We start from the raw sequence: 18177 nt of genomic DNA on the forward strand, positions 1-18177 counted from the left end.
GGAGGTGATAAGTGTAATTATTTTAAAAAAATCTTGAATAATTTATAAGACATGATAGAGTATTTAATAATTTTTTTGAGAAAAATTTCTTTTTAAACTCAAAAATAAGAAATCATGATGTTATAAACGCGTTTAAAAAAAAAGAGTTTCTAATTTATTTTTAATAAATTTATTCTAATTAATTATGAATTTATCAGTATTATCATTTTATAAGCTTTATAATTTTATTTTATTAAATTACTTTTAGAATATGATCTGAATTTGAAGAATATATTGATAAAATATACTAAAAATTTAACCGAAAAAACTATGGAAATCCAATAGCATTCATATTCATACCCAACCCAAAAGCTATATATATCTAAAATTCCTAAATTTAGCAACAAAACACAAAAAAACACCTACTCCGCTTTCATTTGCGGATCCAATCTTCTCCTTCCAGTTGCCCAATTCTCACTCCTCTCTCTTAGATTCCATCCCAATCTTCTCCTTCTTACCCATTTCACTCTTCTTTCAACCCACCCTAAATTCTTGCTAATTCGATGCAAAAATCGTTAAACAGGACCCTCGTTTGTCTATCGCTATGCATTCCTCTACTCTTCGGCTCCTTGCTCCTTGCCGGAACCCTCGACTACAAGTCCCAGTTCCTCTCCTTCATCCCCCAGCTCAACAACGTCGCCTCCTGCCGCAGCGGATCACCTCCGCTCCGGGTTTACATGTACGATTTGCCGCCACGCTTCAATGTCGGATTAATGGACCCCAATTTTCCTGATAATGCTCTGGTGACTGCGGAGAATATTCCGGCCTGGAGGTGGAATGATGGGCTCCGGAAGCAGCACAGTGTGGAGTACTGGATGATGGCTTCGCTTTTGTACGAGGGGAGTGATGAGTTCGGGTTGACCAGGGAGGCGGTTCGGGTCTCCGATCCGGATTCCGCTGACGTGTTTTTTGTTCCGTTCTTTTCGTCGCTTAGTTTCAATGTTCATGTTCGGAATATGGCGGAGTCGAATACTGTTGACGAGAAGTTGCAGGTGCGTTTTTTTTTTTTAAAATAAAAAAGAAATATTTTTCGTGCTGTTGTTTTGTTGTTATTTGAATAATTTAGTTTAAAGGTCAATTTATAGCTTATTGGTAATTATTCTCTCAGTTGATTTTTTCCTCTTTTATCTTAGTCTAGTAGCTGGAATTCAGATTATTGATGAAGCATTTGTCTTTAATTGATCATACTGACGTGGGACATGTTATAATGTTTATTTGTCAGTATTTATGAATATTCTTGAAACACAGAAACAAACAATCAGTGGTTTATCTATCTTGGTTGGCATATCAGCAATGATTTCGACAGTTGAATTTCTTCTTTCTCCCCTTTTTAGTTTGGTGGCTCCAATTGAGATTGACATTATAGCAGTTCTTAAGTTTCAGTTCAAGCAATCATATTAATGGGGGACATATTATAAAGTTTATTTCATAGGTGATGATATTTGGAACCTGAAGGATCTCAAAATTTCTTGTTCCAAATTAACTCAATTTAGAGCTCAGGTGCCTGAAAATTGGACCTATCAGGCGCGTTGCTTATGAATTTTTCAAAACAGAGAAACGCACAGTTTGTTCGTAATAGTTCAAATTGAGTTAACACAATATTTCAAAACATAACAGGAGGCCTAAGTATTTACTTTGTTCTTAATGGTTAATCACTTAATCTTACTTTGATTAGCTTATCAGGAACAATTTCTGGAGTTGATTTTCTTCTTGTTTCTTTTCTCCCTTTACTTTTAGTTTGGGGGCTCCAATTGAGATTGGCATTAGAGCAAGTTCGTAAATTTCTTTACAATTAATCATATTAACGTGGGACATTTAGAAAGTTTACTTCACAGGTGATGATATTGGCACCCAAAACGTTACTTCTAGGATCGCAATTTATTGTGCCAATTAACTTAATCTGGAGCTGGGGCGCCTGAATTTTTAGATCTATCAAGCACATTGTTTTATGAATTCTTCAAAACAGAGAAACACACATTTGCTCCTAATAGGTCAAAAGGTGTTCACTGAATATCTAAAGAATAATAATGGCCTAAATTTACTCTCTTAATTTCATGATGGCTAAATGAGTGATTTGTTTTCCCGAATAATGTCTACTGGTTCTCTTCACTTTATTGGTGTAATAGTGGCCCAAATGACTATTTAGGCGGACAAAAATAATTGTACTATCTCATAGTAATTGTCCAATTATATTAGTAGGTGATTTTACATATCCATGTCCTTTGACACATACATGTTAACCCTTAGTTAAATTTGACTAATTTAAGAAGACTGTATTTTTTTCCCCAAAAGACCTTATCTAAAAGATTTTTCTAAAACACTTCCAAAGCATATTTCTCCATCAATTTGGCAATTAAGGAGAAGACAGTGATTTCAACAAAATATGGAAGAGGCAAATGGTTATACCTCAGCTCTTGGACTGGATTCTTCATCCAACATTTTTTCAATTTTGTATTATGCTATCTCTGCATCATCGCCTTCATGGGTGCAAAAGAATATTGACTAACCTAGATATAATAGTTATGAAAATGATTATACCACGTGCAAAAATGGCCACCGAATAGCAATTTATCCTTTTAGATATCTTGGGTTTACTTTTAATTTCTAATAAGTTAGCTAAACAGCGGTTCTTACTGTAAATGAGATGCTACTGAAGTCTTTCCTCCTCTTGTTTGAGAACTAGGTACTAGAGAATTGAAGAAATAAGTTATTTCATTGTCGTTGAGTTCATTTACTTTTCACTTTTTTTTCCTGTTGGAGGTGCCTGTGGATGGCCGAAGTGTCTTCTATGAAGTGAGCTTAGCTGCTTGCTTTCTTCCTTTTACAAATATGAAGAATTTAATTCCCAATATGCTTGAAGGTCAGATACTTGATTCACATGCTGGAAATATATTCATTTGTTTTCTTTGAAAAAGTAACCTGGATATTTGATGTTGCAGTAGGTGCATAATTTCTTTCTGGTCTTATTTGCAATTTAATTTATGCATTTTAACCATTTTAAGAATTCAGAGGTTTAACGGATTAATTTGGTCTGTCACAGTTGTGACTAACTTGGTTTGCATGGGAGCTTAGCTAACACCTTGCTTGAGTTTCTCTTGGATCAGTTAATGTACTTTTATTACTTTGTTGTTGTTTATTTTGTGAATTAGGTGAATCCTTTGCAACCATATTCTCTATTTTTCAACTCCTTAACGGAAACATGACATGCATGTAAAAAGTAATTTTTAGGATTATTGTCTAAGGTGCATGCAAAGCTAAGGAGCTTGTTGAAAAAGAGAAAATTGAGCACAAAGTGGAGTGGTGTTTTTTGTGCACTACTTCTCTCCGTCTTTAAACTCATTAAGCAATGACTTTCAGCATCTCATACTAATCTAAACCACAGTTGTGATGGGCAGTCATCTGGGTGCCTATGCTACAACAGTTGGCCTGGCACCTAGCCTGCTCTTGCAGATGCAATGTTTTTCCTTTTTTTTTTTAAATAATTTTATGTTTATCATATTTTAAATGATTGTTCATCATAAATATATTATTTTAATATTTCTATTGCTCAAACCGTTGTTTTTCTCTAAATAGTTTGCTAAGTAAATGAAAACTTCACACTTGTGGCATAAGTTAAACGATAGAGAAAGGGTAGAGTAAAGAATAAATGCTTTCGGGCGATCACAATTGAAAATAACAATTGTTATTTTATATGTGTTTTACTTTGTTTTTATTATTTTAAAAGCATTCTCATTGTCTTGTCCAGTTGCCTAAGTGATGGACCAGATTACTTATTACCTGGTGTTGCCTTAGGGGCTTTAACATTCTTGCTGCTGGAGCCTTTGTCCTAGATTTGCATGTTTGCACCTGACAACCACCCATGTTTATCCGCTGTAGATCTGCATGCAGCGACCTTTCTTGCTGTGGTTTCTTTGTCTCTGCTGTGAGATTGGTAAAACTGGAACTGGGCATGGAGTCCATGAATGATTAAGTAGCTCCTGGCTAATTGAAGTGCATCTATTAGTAATTCCTGACTTCTTGTTGCTTCAGCCCCTCTCTCATCTGCGTTTCATTTGATTACTGACCGAGGGATAGAACTAGGGGTAAAATTATTATCTTAATGGTTCAAACCTTGAGCCTTCTCATCCTGCTGATAACCATTTTTTTTTTTTAAACTGTAGCTCGAGATGGTAAATATATTAAAAGCCTCAGCTTATTGGAAAAGGTCTGGCGGAAGAGACCATGTAATCCCCGTGCATCATCCAAATGCTTTCAGACATTATCGTGATGAAATTAATGCTTCTATATTCATTGTTGCTGATTTTGGCCGCATAATGAACATTTCTAGACTGGCAAAGGATGTCGTTGCCCCTTATGTTCACATGGTAGAATCATATATCAGTGGTGAACCTGAAGATCCATATGAGTCGCGTGATACACTTCTCTTCTTCCGTGGGAGGACTAAGAGGAAAGATGTATGCAGATCAAAAAGAACATTCATGTCCTTATGTTTAGTATTGTGAAACACATGTTTCTGACATGCTAATATGGCAGGAGGGAAAAATTCGTGCACAACTACATAAGATGTTAAATGGAACGAAGGATGTCATATATGAGGAGGCTTATGCTTCAGAAGAAGGCTTCAAAGCGGTAAGTCTTTTGGCATTTACTTTGCCGCAACAAAGTTTGTGACAGGACAATTCTGTTATTAGTGAAAGAGGACATGAAGGTGCAGTTTGTATTTAATAACAATATGATAATTGTGCAACTAGACTCTAGATTTTTTCTTCTTCAGTGTGAGACATAACCATTTTCAAGTCCATTTTCGATTTTAGTTTTATTTGCACATTGTTATCAGTGATCTAAGCTATATCTCACTTTTGCTTTATATTATCTTTGCTCCTTAATAGAGAAACTTTATGGTGGCTATTTAGATTGAGATTCTGTGAAATCATGACAAACAAATAGAGAAATGTTTGACATTGCTGCATTCAAGGACATCTGTCCATAGAGTTTCTTCAGCTTGCATATATTGTGAATATTTTGCAACCATGCTAAACTAAATTTTCCATCTTACACTTCATCTTTCTTTTGCTTGTACTAGTCTGCTGAACAAATGCGTTCGTCAAAGTTTTGTCTCCATCCGGCGGGTGATACTCCATCATCTTGCCGTCTATTTGATGCTATTGTCAGCCACTGTGTTCCCGTTATTGTGAGTGACAGAATTGAGCTACCCTTTGAAAGTGAAATAGACTACAAGGAGTTCTCCATTTTCTTCTCAGTTCACGAGGCACTGAAACCAGGCTACTTGGTCAGTCTGCTCAGAGGGTTTCCAAAAGAGAAATGGGTTAAGATGTGGGAGCGAATTAAAAGCATTTCTCACCACTTTGAATTCCAGTATCCTCCAAAGAACGAAGATGCAGTTAATATGATTTGGAGGCAGGTGAGGCAGAAAGTTCCTGCAGTTAAGCTTGCTGTACACCGGAGTAGGAGGCTGAAAATACCAGATTGGTGGAGATAATCTTCTGGGGCCTTTTTTGTAATTTTATACATTCATATTCATTCTTTGGAGCAGCCGTTGGAACATAATAAGATGTAATACATCATCATGAGTAAACAGGAAGACTTACACAGTCAACAGCATATATACTTTTCTCGGTTCATATGGTGTCAGCCAGAATGTTGCTAGCAAATGAGTTGTATAGTTGGTAACTTGATCCCAGCAAGAAATCTGTCTACTTCTAGTACACGGATTGGTGAGTTTGTGTTCATACTCAAGCAGACGACCGATGTACACTGGTGAATATCTACACTTGTGCTTCTCAGGATACACGTGGAGAACTGCAATTTCCTGAAGACAAGCAGATAAGAGAATGTAAAGCTTTTAAACCGCGGGATGTACAAATTTTCAGGTAAATTTCTATCTGTTTGTAACACAATAACATTAAACTAGAATGTTGTGATACTAAGATATCAAGTTCTGGGATCTTCTCCTGTCCTTTGCTACGAGCAGTGTCCTGTTTTAGCCATGAATTTTTGTATTTGAAACTTGTTGATTTTACTAGTGTTAACTTGCAATAAGCGAGCTTGATACGAGAACAGTGGCCATGTTTATGTTTAGCCTGTGTATTTTCGTCGCGGACTCGCCTAAAGGAAGGTTAACTGCTAATGTTATTACAGCTTTGAAGTGGAAACTGAAGCAGCAAGATTTTGAAGTACAGTGAAAAGGCAGCAAAGTCTTCACCTTTCTTCTGGGCTTCATATCACCCTTGGTTTCTGTTGTAGCTCCTTAGGCCAGTCCATGATCCATCAATCAACTAATTACTCAATTAAGATGCGATTTGAGTTGGACCGATCGATCAATCAGACCAACTTCACGATTTGTTACACAATATCACAGTTCCAAAACAAAAATGAATTATTATAAGTTATTCAATAATTCAGTTATTACCTTCTTGTCAAAAAAGATAATATCGAACGATGATTGAATTATATACTTGTAATCTAAAGCTCCATTATTAGTTTATAATTATCAAGTCGAATTTGAAAAAGCAGTATCTAAACAAACCACCCACAAGTGCGAAACTAGTAGAAATTTATCAAATCAGTATATTAATCAGGAAAATAAAATAAAATATTTCACCAAACAATTGAATCTCAAGTTTCATAAATAGTGAACAAAGATAGGAGTTGGTTAACAATATTGATATCTACCTGTCCGAAATCACCAGAATATACTAATATTAGAATATACTATGTCTGATTAAGGCAGAGGTAAACTCCAGAAGCTTACAAACAATACTGTATATAATCATGTTATTATAAATTTTAAGTCATTACTCGTAACAAATTAAACATAACTACATTGTCTTAATTGATATATTTTGAAATTTATATATTCATATCAAAGCATATTAATCCAATTTGTGTTTGAGTAGAGTTGTTTGAGTTGAAGTCGTTTTATAATCAAAATAGTTAGGTTCGGACGCAATTTCAGTTAAACTTTATTATAATTTAATTCGAACAAACTTAAAAAATTAACATTATTATTTGTATATTGACCAAATTATATGTAACAAAACTATATTGCTTTACATGCTACACACTTAACAAGACAAAACTATATTGCTTTACACACACACACATATATACAAACACACACAACATACACACATAGTGTTATTTAACATTTGAAATTAAGCAATCGTTGAAAATAATTAGTGACAACCAAATCACGAGAGCGTCTAAATAATTGCTTCACGTCTGTTTCTTTTTCAAATATTTTTTTTCTTTATGACTTTTTCTTTGTTTTAATTCCTTAATATTACATATAACTTATTATTATTATAATTAGAACAATTGCGTATAATTTATTATGTAATAATTAAGATTGTAACTTTGTTGATTGAGTATTCCACACTCCATGTTAGCATTATTTTTTTTGATGAACAATCAATTATTATTATTATTATTACATGTAAAGCACAAACATTAACAATAGTTAATTGACGAGCAAACTTCACCTAAATAGCGTATCAAAGCTGACTTTCAATTTAAAAGTTTGGCTCAAAAGTAACAAAGCCGTCTAGTTATTTACATTTGTACACGCACACACACACATGTATTAAAATTTAAATTCAAACTCATATAATTACACAATTTAACACGTTGAATTCAGCTATTTAAGTTAGCCCTTGTTATCCATCTTATCTGAGGTCATGTTGCAGATTAAGTTATGATGAAAGTAAAAGTATAGAAATATCTCATGACCTGAAAACATATCTTCCACTAATTCATATCTAAAAACGTCGACTGCAATTTCATTGGTGGGTAATAGGTAACTATGAACTTAGGTAGACAACTCATGCAAAATGTTTGTTGAGGTGTAACAATAATTAAAATGCAAGAATCGATGTTGGGGTGGTGCTAATCTTGTAAGAATAAGTAATACTTTTCACGAGTAGTTTATGAAATTTTTTTCATAGTATTATTAAAAGTTGTCAAGTGGGTTGATTTGTTGGCCCAACCTTTTGAAATAAGTGGAATCTAACACGCAAAAAGTAAACACATGTACAACATCATTTGAAGAATTCGTAAAAACAATGTAAAAATATTAATATTATGATCCACTTGTGAAGTGCACTATGATCTCTTTCTTTCTAGTCATTGTCAAAGATTCCACATATGTACTTTCTACGGAATTCAATGAATGTGCATGTTTAGTAGAAAATTCCAATTTTTTTTTTTATTCTTTTTTATTGAAGGAGGCCAACGGAATATAATTTTTCGTCCAATAGTTTATTGTATCGAAATTTTTTTTTCGATAAATGTAAAAATTTCATTAAATAAATGATAGTATATCAATACAATACAACATCAAAGGTTAGGCAGTTACCTCGACAGGCCAATGGATCCGCCATAAGTGAAAAGGTGCATAAATACTAATAGAAGAAAGTAAATCAACACTAAGTATCCATTGTCGGACATTTTCAATAATAAATTTTTCTACCTTGAAGAAAAATTGAGTATGACAAAAATGTAGTGTGAAGTACTGTAAAAGTGGGAGAAGGTGCATTAAGGGCGGCCTGCGGTATGAGCACATTGGAAATGTTGTATGTAAATAGTGAGGAAAAAGTGGTACTTGTTAAAGTATGTCCTCATTGATTGTGGAAGTTTTTCAAGTGGATTCACAAGGGGTGTAAGGAAACTTCTTCTTAATCATTTTTGCAATACAAGGATAGAGAAATTTCAGTTTGCTCGGATTTGGTCTTATTTAGGCCATTTATATGGTATGTACTTCTTTTTGTTATTTATAATTATGTGATTGTTGTGAGTTTCTGAGCGGCTAAATGTCATTTATGTGCCTTAACCTAGTTAATCTGCCTAAGAATTTTCCCGTGGATGCTGAAAGAATTGTAGCTAATATATAGTTGTCTGAGTCCTTCGTTGAATATCTATCCTATGGATTTTGATAGAACTGTGTGTTTTTTTTTTTTTTAATGTCAATTAATTTTGCCTCCAATGTGTTTCCCTTTTCGAATAAATCCAATTATAGAGGGAAAAGATGACGGTAAAAGCAGAATAAAAAGTCATTATTGATATGGATAATTTCAATTTTGGTCTCCTAAATTAGTTACTAAATCATTTTTGGTAACCTTTTTGTTTATGTCATATGTGGTCTCTCGATGAGTTTAGACGATCAACTAACAACGGGGACTGACTTTGATCATTTTAAAAAAAATTGCAAACTAAAATTGGTGAGATCGGAACGTATATAAGATGCCGAAACTAATTTAGTGATTAATTTAGGAGACTAAAATTAAAATTATTCAAGCAGTTGTATCACGAATCTTCGATTGGATGTTGATATATATAAGATCCAACCGCTTTGTGATTAATCTGATCAAACTTCACATTTTCAGATTTGAGAAATTACCTAATTGTGTTGATTATTTGGGAATACATGCACCAAACACATCTTTACTTCTTGACTTTTCACATTGACTTACTTCTATAATTTTGAATTGTTTAAGACTTATTGATCACCTAATCATTCATCTAGAACTTAGGGTGTGGTGATTAAGAAAGAAAATTAAAAAAAATTCCATGTGATTGTTTTTTCATTTTTTTTTATAGTTATCAATCTCTGAATTTAATTTACAACTCACACCTGCTCAATAAATACTAAAGTTAAATAATTTTAGATCATATATATATAGATAGATAGAGAGAGTAGTGGAAGAATTGGTCTTTTCTTTGCCATCTTGCAAGAATAAATAAATAAAAATAAGAATTCTTGAACATGGTCAGCAAATAATAATTAATTCGCCATGAATTAATGTTAAAATGCACCCAATTTGTATATTGTTTTTTTTTTGGGGAGGGAAGAAGTATTTTAATAAAATAAATTAAGTGATGACAAATGTTTAATTATACATATAATATTAATGTAATAATAAACAGAGTGTAATTAATATATGTTGGATTAGTGTGAAACAGACAGGAAAGTTCGGAGATTCTGGAGAAAGAATTCATATATGAAACTAGTTGAAGAAACTCAGTTGAGGTAGTATCTGTGAACTTAAGTTTTACGAAAGAAAAATAATATATAATGATAATACACGGATATCTTTTAACTTTTTTTTTCGATAAATGTAAATAAAAGGAATTAGTTAAATTTGATTGGAGATGCGAGGCATCAAACCCTGTGCCTCTCACATGCAAAGCGAGCGCACTACAATTTGAGCTACATTCCCAATGCATGGATACCTTTTGACTTATATATGTTACAGATTTTATTACTTGTTTGGAATTATAACTAAATTTGATGTCGCGTGCGAATTCGATTAGTGTCTCATTGAGTAAGACATTATCTGCTCTAACTTTGTCTAAACCCTCACGGTTTTGTCTTGAAAAGATGCCTCATAAGTTGAGGAGGTCTTAGTGGATAATACCTCGAGTAGATCGACTCGCGTGTTGCATCATTTGACATCGTTTGTGGGAACGGGGGGTCATGTGCCAGTCTCAAGCCCATAGCCTGTTAGGTACTGGATATAGGCAAACATTCTACATCGGTGGCAGACAAGGAGTTTGAGCAGCTAATAAACCCCAAAGCCTCATTTTGCTACCTAGACTTCTTAATAAGATAAAATCGTGTGTTTTTTTCTTGCTACTGAAGGCAAACTGGATAGCACCTTGTAAAATGAGACACTAATCAAATTGCATGCCGTATGCAAATTGAAATAAATAAACTTCAGTTCATTTGGATTATGAATTTGATTGAAGGAAATATTTTACTTTATGAAGTTTTAATGTATGAAATATTATAAACTAGTAAAATAAATGTGAAGGATCATAATAATTATTGACACACATTTGAAGCTTATTTCAATATGTTCTAGTTTTGTTCGCAACCATTAATTAGTCACTAGAAAAAAAAAAAGAGTATTAGCAATAAACAAAAAAGATGCACATAATATAAATATGTAAAGTACAAAAAATTGTTTTATCATTGATTTCACAAATTTTTAATGACAATTATTATACAAAAAGTATCACTAGCAATTAAAATTCGTAATAAAGAGATTGCATAAAGTTGGCACTGTATATATTTCTCGACACTTCGACTATATATATTTGTAATAACTAATTGGATCCATTCTTTAATACCCCCATCACAAAAAAAATTGAAAGAAAAAGTGAACGAAGCAAACATTGGAGAAAAGGATCTTACATTTATAATTAATTAATATTGTATATATCTCATCATATATATATATATATAATTTGAAGGGGGAAAAAACAATATATGCAAGTGATCATCCTCACCAGTTCACCATTGGAATTGTATGCTAAGTTAAAAGAGTTATACCTTAGGTTGTAAATTGAACCGAATTAAATATAAACTTAGGTGTAATAAATAGTAAAATTATAACTTGATTATAGGGTTTTGGTCTACTTTCCACTTAAATAGACTGATCTGTAATATATAATAGATTCACTTTTGAGACAGTTCCAATAGTTATATATAACCGAAACAGTGAAAGAAGATTTCTATGGTCGCACTCAAAACAAGGTTGTCCTTTTATATGTACATTTTAATTGGGGGAAAAAGAAACCCTCTTGCCGATCCCATATCATGTAATAAAACTCATAACTTGATTATATTTAGGATTGGTTTCAGTCCACTTTGCATTTAAATAGATCGAGTTGTGGTAATAGATTTACTTTCAAAACATTAGCTGTGACTTGTATAAGCTGAACATATCACAGTGATGGAGGACTCTGGCGTGATGTCATACTCAAGACAAGGTTGCCGTCTATATATATATTTTAATTAACTAAAAAAAAAAAATTCTCGCCAACCGCTACATAACAAAAAACTCATAACTTGATCATAAAGATTGATTCTAGTCCACTACTGAATGGAACTTTCATAAGTTGATAACACACACACTTTTAGAATAGCAGCTATGACTTAAACCGGCAGTTCACGATAGTGTTGGACGACTTCCCTACTTTTCTACCAAAAAAGAGAAGAAAAAGAAAAAACCCTCACCAACCCCCAATTGGAATTTTCTTTTTCAAATTTTGTTACATATATCTTATACTTTAATTACTATATATACATTACGTACATAAAAATTATACTATATATTTTTTTTGAAAAACTTTTTTTACACACATAATATGTATATATTAAATAAAAATAAAATATGAAAGACGAATTAAAATAGAAAATTAAATTCCACGTAAACCAGAAGTGCAAAGAAGACCTTAATTGCAGCTACCTCATTGGTGTAAGAAAGAAAAAATCCATCTCAGTTTAGAAGCTAAAAATGAATATAAAATAAAAAGTGAAGTAGGTCCATAAAAATTGAACTTTGGTGGACGTTCTGTGGTGGTGACGGGAGAAGGAGACAACCCCACCCACCCACCAACCCATCCACCCACCTACGCATGCAAATATTCTGCAATTTAACAAAAAAAAAAAAAAAAAAAGGGCCGGCAGTACTGGCATGAATAAGCTGCTATAAATAAGCTTTAAGCTGAAGCTAAGAATATACAATATTCATCATCTGATCTAATATTAAAGAAGAGCTTATTTTGAGTTGATCAGATTAATTGGGAAGATGAAAGAGAAATACTCATGCACCATTCTCCAAAGCGAAGCCCTCACTCAGGTTCTTCATTTCTCCAACTCCTCCCATATATACTTTCCTTTTCATTTAACAAATTTATTCTTATTATTACGGTGGTGGGATGCGGCGGAGACAGCCGCGCCGGAAGGTGGTGGTGGGGGGAGCATGTGGGCTGATCAGAATGTGCGTATATTGTGTATCTATATATCACACACACACACACACACAGAGTGAGGGGTTATTTGTCAATATATAGAGGAAAGATGCAAGAGTACTGATCCGGGAATATTACAAGAGTTACTTATTTTGCAAGAAATAATACTATTTATTGATTTCAATCCTTAAACAGTCATCGTCTACATTTTGGTCCATAAACGGACACTTTTCTTTTTAATTTGGTTTGGTCATTTGGGTTATAAATCACCCAAAACGCCATGATGCTGGGATCGAAGGAGGAACGGAAGAAAATCACTTCCGCAGTTTCTTCTTCTTCTCTCTCCTCTCTCTCTCTCTCTACATTTTTAATAAATGGTTTATACAGTAGAGTTTCCCATTATTATATATTGATGAGGATGATGAAAAATTGCAGTATCTTCTGGAAACAAGTGCGTATCCAAGAGAGCATGAACAGCTGAAAGAACTGAGGAAGGCTAGTGTTGAGAAATACCAACACTGGTACGTACCTACACAAAATGCAATATTACAATTATTCACTTTACCTACTTATTATATATGAAAAACATTTATTTAATTCAGGAGCGCCATGAATGTCCCAGCCGACGAAGCCCAGCTTCTGTCCATGATATTGAAACTCATGAACGCCAAGAAAACAATTGAAGTTGGAGTGTTTACCGGCTACTCACTTCTTGCCACCGCCCTTGCTCTCCCTAATGATGGCAAAGTATGTGCGTTGTTCTAATATACATATAAAAAAATGCACTTTCACCACCAGGAACGTGACTTTGCATAATGATTATATAGTTATCACAGTTAAAAATAAAAAATTATAGCAAATACAAATTAATTATGTATAGTTGCACAACGGTTATTAGTCGTTGTTTCCGCAAATGAGATCAAAATATTAGTTACGACTAAAGACTATGACATATGTTTTTGTCCATGATTTAAAATCATGACCAATGTTAATTAATTATGGTCAAAACTTAAAATTTTGCATCAATTTTATTTAACAATAGTAGATTTTATTAATTTACGTTGATTCTTTAGCTATAATGAATTACAGAATAGAAAAATAATCTATTTTTTCTTTTTTTCCTTAGGTAATCGCAATTGATCCAGACAGAGAAGCGTACGAAACTGGGCTGCCATACATTGAAAAAGCAGGCGTGGCACATAAAATCCAGTTCATTGGTTCGGATGCTATGACGGCTATGAAGGAGTTTCTTGAAAACGTGAGTTCAATTCCCTTAGTTACTTACATTTATTAATTACCTATACTTAAAGTCGTGCTTGTACTTTTATGATTTAATTAAGAGATTCATAATTATTGTTCCGACGACTTTGGACTAGTCATGACTTATATCACTAGCCAGTGGTTGCAGCCACGTCACCATAGCGTGCCCCCCCAAAAAAAAAATTTCAACGAATTTAAAAATTTTGGCCTTAAATTCGCATCTCCTTTAAAAAATAGATTAAATTACAGCCACCAGTGTTGGGGTTTAATATAATCACAAGTATGTCATGATTATTTAAAAAATTATAAGTACCCCTGTAATAATAATGAGTCAATTTCATTAGTTTTCATTTGATTTTTATTCAATTTTTGTGTTGAACTGATTAAAATTTCCTTTTGAATTGTGAATTATAATTTTAAATGTTTTTATGGACTATATATGGCTTATGGATTATTTATCCACCCTCAATTTCTTTTCTTTACATTTTCTCAAACTTTTTTTTTAAACAAAAGAAATTAGTTAGTGTAAAGTAGTAATTTTCACCTTAACGTCTACAGGTTGTATAATTATTTTTTATTTGATAAGAATATTTATAATTTCTCAAATAACAATGTGATATTTATAATTATGCCAAATATTTGAAGACTATCTTTTCTTTCTGTAATTTGTAATTATGTAATTCGAATATACATTTACTAAATTGTGGTTAATTTTATTTTACCTCCACGCGGAAATACTAATAGCTCACTATATATACCTCCTCTTGCATCAAACAAGTCGTGTTTTCCTTTTCTGTAAAAGTTTAGATGTCGCATTGTTCTTTTCTATTTTTTTTTCTTTTAACATTTAAAATATGTTCGTAGGAGATATCAATATAATTTGCAAATTCGAGATTTTTTTTCCTTTTTGTTGCCAGATATTTAAGGGGTATTTTTGTAATTAGACATTGTAATGAGGGATGTTGATTGTTTGATGATGAAATGATTAGGGAGAGGAAGGAACATTCGATTTTGCATTTGTGGATGCTGATAAGGAGAACTACATCAACTACCATGAATTGTTGTTGAAGCTGGTTAAGGTCGGAGGAATCATAGCCTACGACAACACCCTCTGGTCCGGTACGGTGGCATTGGATGATGAGAACTTGAGCCAGGAGTGGCAGGACCGAATAGGGGTAAATCGGATATTTCTCAGGAATTTGAATACATTTTTGGCCGCCGATTCTCGCATTGAACTGGCTCATCTCTCCGTCGGAGATGGACTCTCACTCTGCAGGCGCCTCAAATAGAATCACAGCCGTTGAATATTTTTTAACTCTAAAATATGTTGCTAAATAAGTGCGCTTTATGGGCACTAGTTATGGTCTTTTTCTTTTTTTTTTTTTTTTCTGCCACATATTATTGTAAGTTCAGGATTTATGCTCGTATGTTGTACGACTGTTTTAATTCTGCGGGTTAATTTCGATCGATTTATCTTGTAATATTTCATATCACTATATATTAATTCAAATTAATAGAATTTACTTAAGGGCATTTTAATTATTTCAAATATTTCATATTTTGATTGGACCTGGATACGAAATAAAAAACATACGAGAAAGAGTAGCATGTATAAAATAAGTAAACAACAAAATATATGGGCTAGGGCAAGGCCAGAATTAAAATATATAAATGTTTCTCTATAATTTTAAATTTTCATCGATTTAAATATTAAATAGAATTTTGTTAATCTCAGATACCTATATATTTATTATGGATGTTTATAGAGACTAAATTACTGTACACGGGTTGAAAAATAATCATTTTTTTGTGAAGCTGTTTGATATAATGTAAAGAAAAGTAAATCTTGATTACGACATTCCGTTTCCTTATTTGGTAGGATGGTAACGAAGCGGGAAGGTGCAGACTATCCCTTTCTCTTCGTTTTGTACTTGAAAACGAACAAGTTATAATAAAATAATTTTTTGAATTACCTAAAAAAATATAAAAACTAATTAAACATAAATACTTATTTATTAAATAGGCATCAAACAAGACAAAAATGAAATCATTAATTAGTGGGAGAAGAAAAAAAAAGGGAATTATGTTTGTAGATAATATAGTAAATAAAATAAATGGGTGGACTTTTGTCTTTCAGCTTTATATTTCACTTTTTTCATCCAATTGCAAATGCAAAAGAATAAAATAAAATTGAATTCTGAAGAGGTTATATATATATATATTCAGTTTTACGATTTTTTTATTTATTCTTTCTAGCTAAACATAATTTTTTTCTTATACATCTCGTTTTATTTTTAATTTATTTATACATCAATTTTTTATCTGAACCTACCGAAACTCTTAAAGTTGTATTTAAATTGATGGATGTGAAAGTTAAAAAAAATAGTATCAGTAATCATTTGATAAATGATTACGACTTAAAAATCATGATAAATCAATATTATTAACCATAATTAGATAAAATCAAAGCAAAAATTTAAATTTTTAACGATTAATCAATATTCGTCATGGTTTTTAGTCATAGCCAAAACATCTATCACGGTTTTAGCCATGACTGATGCTTTGACTACACTTGCTGAAACAACGACTAATGGGTGTAACAAAATCGTGATTAGTTTGTATTTGCCATAATTTATATTTTTTTGACTATAATAATTAACTATACGAAAAATTATATTTTTTTCTAATGGATTTCAAATACATAATAATAAATCTTCTGAACTTATCTGAAAATTTTCATATTAAAAAGAATTTCAAACCCTTAAGTTCTTATTCTGAATTTTAATTTTCGTGGCACGTACTGTGCAAAATTTATTCTTAAATTCATTTAATACAAAATCATTTGAAATCTTTTTTTTTTTTTTTTTGAAATCATTCCCTAAAATTCATATCTTTTGATCCAATAACGCAATGGAAAAGCTGTTTAATCTGAAATTTAATCTTATTTATTTTCATTCTCATTCTATATTTTCAATATTTGTAGTGTGTTTAACACTAATACGGGCACTTGTCGTGTGAAGATAAGCATTAATTAATATATAAGTTCAATTTCAAAGCAGAATATCTTTTATGTGATAAGGTTTTTATTATAATGATCAAAGAGTGATAAGTGGTGTAGGGTCCTAAATATATTTACTTTATATCATGTAATATATACATAACATGTCGGGTTAATAAATAATTATTTATAAAGATTGCGGAATCTCATCATTTCTACAGATCTTTTAATGGAATTCACTTTTTTCTTTTTATGATTATAATTTTATAATAAAAATATTCGAAAACTTATTCTCTTTGTGTTCTTACCTATAACAAAAAAGATTAAACGTGATCGTATCTTATAAAAATATTAATAGACACAAAATCTTCTTGAATAAAATAATTAAAATTCCGCGTCAGTAGCAAAGAATGCAACTGATGGTGATTCGTGACATTTGTAATATCTGTTTTGCCCTCACTTACTAATATAAAAATATAGATATTAAATTATCTTTTCCGGTATGAGGTTAAATTAATCAATTTTCAGATATCTATACTAGGACGAATTTTTCTTGAAAAGAGGAATGGAGGGGTGTGGTGGGGGGGGGGGATAAGGCTTTAACCAAATTACTAATTTATTAAAAATGGATGTCCCATTTAATTAGACTAAACTTTAAATAAAATAAGTAAATTAAAGCTATAGGTATCAGATCCAATGTCATTATATTCCTAAAATTTAAGGCACACCTAATTTCCACTAAAGTCAAGCCACATTGACATGTTGATCATTACTATTTATTCTCCATAATCAATATGACATATGTCCCATGTTAATTTAAACAACGAGTTTAAGTGATTTACAAATCTTAAAGCCTCTTCTTTGATCGAAAAAATTTCTTTTTTTTTTTGTTTCATGACTTAAGTACTATACACAACAACAATGTGATTTGCAATGTGGTTTTTTCCTTCAATCTCCTAATGGGATTTGACAAGAAAGCTGAAAAAAGACTTTTTGCAAATTATAAGACTATTTTAAAAAATATCGTAAGTAATTAACTAAAAGATATATACTAGACGAAACTTATGAGACCAAAAATACGATTTTCACTCTCGTCTCCCTAAAAA

The 18177-nt window shown here is 32.0% G+C and overlaps 2 protein-coding genes across 2 annotated transcripts; both read left to right on the forward strand.

Annotated features, from left to right (window-relative positions):
- Positions 354-5656, forward strand: LOC105168403 (probable arabinosyltransferase ARAD1). Its single transcript, XM_011088470.2, has 4 exons — positions 354-1031; positions 4200-4493; positions 4573-4668; positions 5123-5656. Exons 1-4 carry the CDS (start codon positions 543-545, stop codon positions 5537-5539), a joined length of 1296 nt encoding a protein of 431 aa, XP_011086772.1. The 5' UTR covers positions 354-542; the 3' UTR covers positions 5540-5656.
- LOC105168404 (flavonoid 3',5'-methyltransferase-like) lies at positions 12551-15554 on the forward strand. Its single transcript, XM_011088471.2, has 5 exons — positions 12551-12701; positions 13249-13334; positions 13416-13560; positions 13940-14071; positions 15063-15554. Exons 1-5 carry the CDS (start codon positions 12651-12653, stop codon positions 15360-15362), a joined length of 714 nt encoding a protein of 237 aa, XP_011086773.1. The 5' UTR covers positions 12551-12650; the 3' UTR covers positions 15363-15554.

Source organism: Sesamum indicum, linkage group LG8 (genome assembly GCF_000512975.1).
Source record: "Sesamum indicum cultivar Zhongzhi No. 13 linkage group LG8, S_indicum_v1.0, whole genome shotgun sequence".
NCBI classification, from domain to species: domain Eukaryota; kingdom Viridiplantae; phylum Streptophyta; class Magnoliopsida; order Lamiales; family Pedaliaceae; genus Sesamum; species Sesamum indicum.